Source organism: Micropterus dolomieu, linkage group LG08, assembly GCF_021292245.1.
Source record: "Micropterus dolomieu isolate WLL.071019.BEF.003 ecotype Adirondacks linkage group LG08, ASM2129224v1, whole genome shotgun sequence".
Taxonomy (NCBI): Eukaryota; Metazoa; Chordata; class Actinopteri; order Centrarchiformes; family Centrarchidae; genus Micropterus; species Micropterus dolomieu.
Genome location: NC_060157.1, coordinates 3,042,046 through 3,048,677, shown reverse-complemented (window position 1 = coordinate 3,048,677; position 6,632 = coordinate 3,042,046). Strand labels below are relative to the sequence as shown.

Below are 6,632 nucleotides of genomic sequence, written 5' to 3'. Positions count from 1 at the left end.
GACCTTTGTGAAAACAGCCACAAGATCCAAGAAGAACAAAACTACAGGGGAGGAAAAGAAGGTCAAACGCAACAACATTGTGATTCCATACGTGTCTGGAGTATCAGAGAAACTCAGGAGGATTTTCAACAAACATAACATCCCTGTGTTTTTTAAACCCAAGAACACACTAAGACAGATGCTGGTCCACCCCAAAGACCGCACACCCAAACACAAGAAAAGCAATCTAGTGTATGCGGTCCAATGCAGTGAGGAATGCACAGACCTGTATATTGGGGAGACTAAACAACCACGACACAAACGCATGGCTCAACACAGAAGGGCCAACTCCTCAGGTCAAGACTCTGCAGTCTACTTACATCTGAAGGACAGAGGACACTCGTTTGAGGACCACCAGGTGCACATTTTAGACAGAGAAGATGGATGGTTTGAAAGAGGTGTCAAGGAAGCATCTACACCAGGGTCAAGAAGCCATCGCTGAAAAGAGGAGGGGGGTCTACGCCACCACTTATCCCCCACTTACAATGCTGTCCTTTCATCTCTTCCCAGGAAACCGAACAAGCATTTCCTCTTGGCCTCAGGTGAAGATGCCAACGATGGTCGTTCAGACTTGGCCACGGGTGGCTCTATGAACCATGACGACTGTCGTTACCACAGCCAGGAGCACTATTGAACCAGCGGTATCGACAATCCTAGCACGATCCCACAGAGCTGAGTTTCCCTACCAGTCAGTCAGAACTGAAGAAGTCTCTTGGATGAGCGACGAAACGTATTCTAGTTTTTCTTCTACAAAGTCATTTGCCCTTGACATCAACCTTCGTTGGAGAAGAAAGAGGATTAGGCTGCAGAAGGGATCTGGTTTCTGTTGACATTTTGGTTATTTATTTCACTGTGAAACCCGTCACTACTTGAGTCCACTGTCCACAAACTTTTAGGTTTACAGGTTAATCATTTGGATGTTTTTAGGTTCAGTATCTTAAGTAAAAATTATAAATAAAGGTTAACTGCAAAATATTGCAGAATATCAATTTAAATGATATGGTACTCATTTCCTTTTGCTAGAGATTCATTAACTACAAATATGATTATTTTGGGGTACAATCTATCTTACTGGGTATCTCAGGTACTGTATCAGATCCATTATATAAATATATATGTATACTAAGTCATGAAGACTTTGAAATTGATGTTACTCAATTAACTAGAGAAAAGACATGGTCCTCATAGAAATGTGCAACGATTGCCATTTTCAGTGGTGAATGCGACAGAAAGGCTAAAATTGTCAACCTGGATATCAGAGATCAAGATCCACTCACTGTGAGCCCAAATAATTTTAATGTTAGCACACACTAATTTATAAATTCCTCCATTCAGTGAAATGCTAACCTGTAGGCTGTCGTAAAGGAGGGCTAGCAATGTGACTAAACACAGCAGAGTTAAATCAATACCATCTATCAAAAAATGCCAAAATGCGGTAAATAATCCTTAAGAAACATCTAATAATTAAATAATAATCTAATAACATCTAATAATTGAATAAAGAAAGGTTGATCTGGTATATTTAAGTCAATAACCTTTTAAAATATGTCCTGATACTAATCCTTAGAAAATATCTAATAATTGTCACCTACACTGGTACATCTTATCCAACAGTGAGAGTAATCAAAGAGTTAAAGAAAGTCACCTCCATGTTTGTGCCATCTGAATTTCCTCTGGTCTGCAAACCTGTGAAACAGACAAAAGTATTTTTCTCTATTATGATGAGTTATTATTGAAAGTGCATGTGAGGTTGGAAGGTCAGTCACACGGCGAAAAATCTTCCTGTACAAAAACGGCATTCCATCCAGTAATGTTATTCACCAAGACCCCAAAGCAAATTATTTGTATGTGTAAAGCTGCTTGGCAATAAAGCTGATTGTGATTTTGATTCTGTGGACTGGCCGACTGACAAGGCCATCCCTACAGCCACAATCCTAGTATGACTACAAAATGATGTTAAAGTCTCTATCTTGATACAAATATTTATATTATTTCCTGAAATGTAACTCCTTCCACCTCCCCACTTTCCTTGTTGTATTAGCATTTAGTTGTTTGCGAATTTCTTTCGTTTCTTTAACATGTCTTTGACATGAGTGTCCTGACTGAAATGTCATTTTGATGAGAAAGGTACGTTTTGTGTCGTTGCTGTGTAAGAGTTTACTGTTGCCTCACCCTCAGGTCTTGTGTTCTTCTGAATACAGATTATCATCAGTGTCAGCACTGAGAGGATGACGATGATGACAGGAATCAGAACAGCATACAGCAGCATGGAGGTGGAGGTGGAGGCCCAACCTGTGGTGGAGGTTGAAGAGAAGAAAAGGTTTGTTTTCAAGATGTTTCCTGATTAATAAATGATGATTTAACATGTGGGACCTGAGACCCTGTTCACGCAGTGCTGTCAAACTAATAGTAACACCTGAATATCTGTCTATTTTAAACAAGATATCAAATCCTAAAAACAAAAGAACATAATTTACATAAATGCATAAATTCCTCAGCTTATTCTGGAGCACAGTGTTCATATTTGTAACTACAATAAAGAGCCCAAGTCCCACCTATTAGAGTAGCTCATGTTTCACTGGCTTATATCCATCACAGTCTTTTCTGACTGGGATCTTCTCCAAAGCCACTGACTGAGAGGCTTTGCTAGTTGCTGGTAGGAGAATTACATGTCATTGCTTTCAGTCATAGAATTTCATCTATCAAACAGTGTGGATGTACCTTCAGGTGGTGCTGTCCCAGTTTGCCGCTGGTCAGTCTGAGAGCTTAAACTCTGTGTTGTTGTTGTTGGTTTGGAGGCTGATGGGTTTGATGTTGAAAAAGCCGGTAGAGGTGATTCTGATTTTGAAGTGGTTGACGCTGTGAACAGCAAAAACATGCAGATACAAAGAAATCTTGATGAGAGAAATGAGTGTACAGTCTGTTTCTGTGTGTCAGCTGTTAGTTTTAAACAACATTTATCAGAGTTCACAGAGATGGGAATGGAAGCTTTCTGCAGACCTGCAGAGACATGAGCAAACGTTTCCAAGTTGAAACTCACCATCTGTGACAATGATCTCAAACTCCTGGTAGGGATCTGGTGATAAAGGTCTGTCCAGACCACATCTGTACCGTCCTGAGTCAGACTCGGTCAGCTGTGTGATGCTCACATACACAGATACATCTGTCAGAGATCGTTCTATATATCTGATGCTGTATCTGCCTCTCTCAGCTGTGTAACCAGTTGTTTCAACAAGAATGTCTTTCTCTTTACATTCTTCCTTGCAGAAGTACTTCCCCCTTCCAGAGAAAGTAAAGGAGCATCCAACTACAATATTTCCTCCAGCTCTTGTATAGAGGGATTTTTCTTCAGGAGGATTTCCATCCAGCAGTGCTGTTGAAAAGATGAACAATCAATAGTTACTATCTGTACTTAACATGATGCAGTCTGATCACAATAATTACAGTTTCAAATGTGATCCCCAGTTACACTGGGAGCTGCCCAGTTCTACCAGTCTGTGACTGATTTGGATTCTTCCAGCAAAGATTCAGAGCATCATAGTCTCAGCCTCTGCACACAATATGATCATTGATCTTTGCATATGGAAAAGTGATATTAATATTCTGTGATTGCAGATGAAAAATACTCGGAAATAAACTGTTAAAGAAAACATTCACTTCAGAAGCACAAACTGTTAAAACTTTCACACTGATGTCAAAATGAAAAGTATAAAAAATGTGTTTGTTTGTGTGACAGATTCAGTTTATCAGCCTGTTGGTTTTAAAATCAACCAGTGAACAGTGAAGCTTTTCTTCAAACAGGAAAGAAAATTTTTATGACTTTCAGTAGAAACTCACCATCTACAACAATGATTTCAAACGTAATGTTTGATCCACCCAGACCACACTTGTACAGTCCTGAGTCAGACTTGGTCAGCTGTGTGATGCTCACGAAAACATTTCCTCCTCTGTCATTTATGATGCTGTATCTGCCTCTCTGATCTCTGACACCAGTTGTGTGAATGAGGATGTCCTCTCGTTTACATTCTCTCTTGCAAAAGAACGTCGAGCTTCTAGGTGAAGAAAAGGAGCATCTAACTGTGATATCTCCTCCTTCAGTTCCTGTATAGACAGATGGGATCTGGGCATTGGTGAGACCAGTGTTTCCATCCTGCAGAGCTGTTGAAAAGATGAACAACAATAGTTACTGTCTGAACTTCCTGTAAGATGCTGCAGTCTGATCACAACATTTGCGGCTTCACATTTACAGTACAGAGAGTGACACCGGTAATGATAAAGTGACTGATCCCCCCAGATCTTTTAATATGTACATGTTTGAACGCTGCTGTTGTGGTGTTGGTCTTTTATGTTATTTTCTCTCTCCTCAAACAGCAGTGAGCCATAAAAAAGATAACAATTTGTAACATAATGAGACACATGTAACCCTACTCCTGAGGTTTTGATGTCAGTAATGATATTCATTTAGAATCTAATACCAGAGTGGAAAATCTATAACACAACAAAACCAAAAATATATCATTAAGACAAAATCTGAACATAAGAGCTCAGTGAGGCTTTCAGTATTATCTTCTTAGTTTTGGGTTAAGGTTAGGCATAGGTTTAAGCAGGTAGTGGTTAGTGTTATGGTGTGAATGTAAGTCAGTGTAATGCCCCCAAATGTGATGGATCTATCGAAACAGATGACCTTGGGCAGTGCAAAATGTTAAAGGCAATTCACTATTTTATTATTGATTATTATCAGTAGATTAATCTACAATGAAAATAATCACACTGTAAAATTATCAAGGTGGTTCAACTAAAAATCGTAAGCGCTGCCTTAAAAATGTGAGTAAACTGAACTTTAAGAAAAACTTTGTTTCAACTCATGATGTTACTTTATACAATTTGTGAGTTAAAACAACTATCTATATTACATTGTCTATTCAAGGAAACTTGCTTTCTCTTGTCAAACAAACAAACAAACAATTCAACTCACATTTTTAAGTTAAGATAACTAACTGCAGGAATGAACTATTCGTTCACCACTCACATGGGTCCTTGGAGTCTTTTGTTCATTCGGCAGGCTGAGTTAGGCCCGGATCAGACAGAACGCGTTTTATGCAGTGAGAGGCGCCGTTTTTTAATTGTATTCCATTGGCAGTGAGTGTTCTGCATGCTGTTTAAGCGCCCTGGGTGCCTCGCGTTTTGGACGTCTGCTGCGCCTCGCATTTTGGAAGGAGCGCTCTGAGCAGAAAAGCACCTGACGTCATTCACGTTTTTTTCCAATTGTCCAATCGAATGAATGTGGAGACGGGCTGGTTGTGCTGACGGAAGTTTACAGCTACTTGGAATGTGCGGAGACTGCAACGATGGAGGAGAAACTTGTGGTGGCTGTTGCGGATTATCCGGAGTTGCATGACTTTACAAACCGCAACTACCATATCAACAAGAAACAGCAGGTCTGGAGCAAAGTTAGTGAGGCAATTGAGATGTCGGGTAAGTTGCTTTCATTTTCTTAAACTGTACTAACGTTAACAGCAGTAGCAAACTGGTGGTACTCTCCGCAGTGTCTCCTCTTTCTGAGGGTCTCATGTACCCACACCGATCTCCATTTCCCTGTCTTCAGCATGTTTAAAAGCCTCTCATCCTCAATCAAGGCCAGAGCAAGCGCCCTTGTCCATTTTTTTTATTAAATGCGACAAAAGACACAGTTGTGATAAAAAACAAACCAAGCAAACCAAAGATCCTACAGAGCCTTGATTGACAGGACAGCCGATTTGGTGGTTGCCTAGCAGCACACTCCTTTTTCCAATTTCAACCAAAAAAGACATTGCTGTGCGCCTCGCGTTTTCGAACCTGCAAAGTGCGTTCTGTCTGATCGGGGCCTTACTGCCAGCGCTGGAGAATGAGAGGCAATTCGGTTGTCAGGTAACGTTAACATTATCTATTTTCTTAATTATGTGACATTTCATAAAGCATAACGTTATTACAGCGCCATCGCGTGTAGTGGGACAACAGTGTGGATTTGTGCATTTTATATTAAATAAATTTGAACTACTCAAAACTATTCCCCTCAGGAGGAGGGGTTGAGATCAACTTTCAACAGACGGCTGAGGCCACCTTTGACAAGAGCCGAGATAAGTCTCTCGGTGCCTGAATTGTTAAAATGACAAAGAAACTAACAAGAGATTACAAACAGCCTATGGGAACTCTCCTTGGAGGGGGGCAGGAAACCCTAAACTGCCCCCCCCACACACACACGTAACCGTGGCAGCTGACCTTGCTCTGAGTTTCATTACCCCATCAAAGGGAGACCCCCTTCACGCCTAAGTGTGACATAATCCAGGACAGCCTGAACTTTATGTAAACAAAGACTGCAGTCTCCAAAGACTCAAAGCATTAACTGTTTAACTAAATCTTTTAGTTACTTTTGCCTCTATTTGAGTATTTATGTTACCATTTTGTTGCTATCTGTTGTTGATATTAGTGCTGAAAAGAATCTAAATAAGTTACTTCTGCAGAGTTTTTATTTTCAGCAAGATTAAGGACACTCCTTCATCTTATGTGTAACCAATGCTTGTTCACAATACTTTCTCACACAATTCCTTTAGAAA

The 6,632-nt window shown here is 40.2% G+C and overlaps 1 protein-coding gene across 1 annotated transcript in view; it reads right to left on the bottom strand.

The window, feature by feature from the left end:
* Positions 1–6,632, bottom strand: part of LOC123974605 (polymeric immunoglobulin receptor-like) — a 16,879-nt gene that overhangs the window by 9,483 nt on the left and 764 nt on the right. The window contains exons 2-6 of the mRNA XM_046055427.1: positions 3,877–4,197; positions 3,080–3,412; positions 2,761–2,898; positions 2,212–2,331; positions 1,685–1,725 (exon numbers count right to left, since the gene is read on the bottom strand). Coding sequence (XP_045911383.1) covers positions 1,685–1,725; positions 2,212–2,331; positions 2,761–2,898; positions 3,080–3,412; positions 3,877–4,197 — 953 coding nt within the window. The remainder of the gene's footprint in view (positions 1–1,684; positions 1,726–2,211; positions 2,332–2,760; positions 2,899–3,079; positions 3,413–3,876; positions 4,198–6,632) is intronic.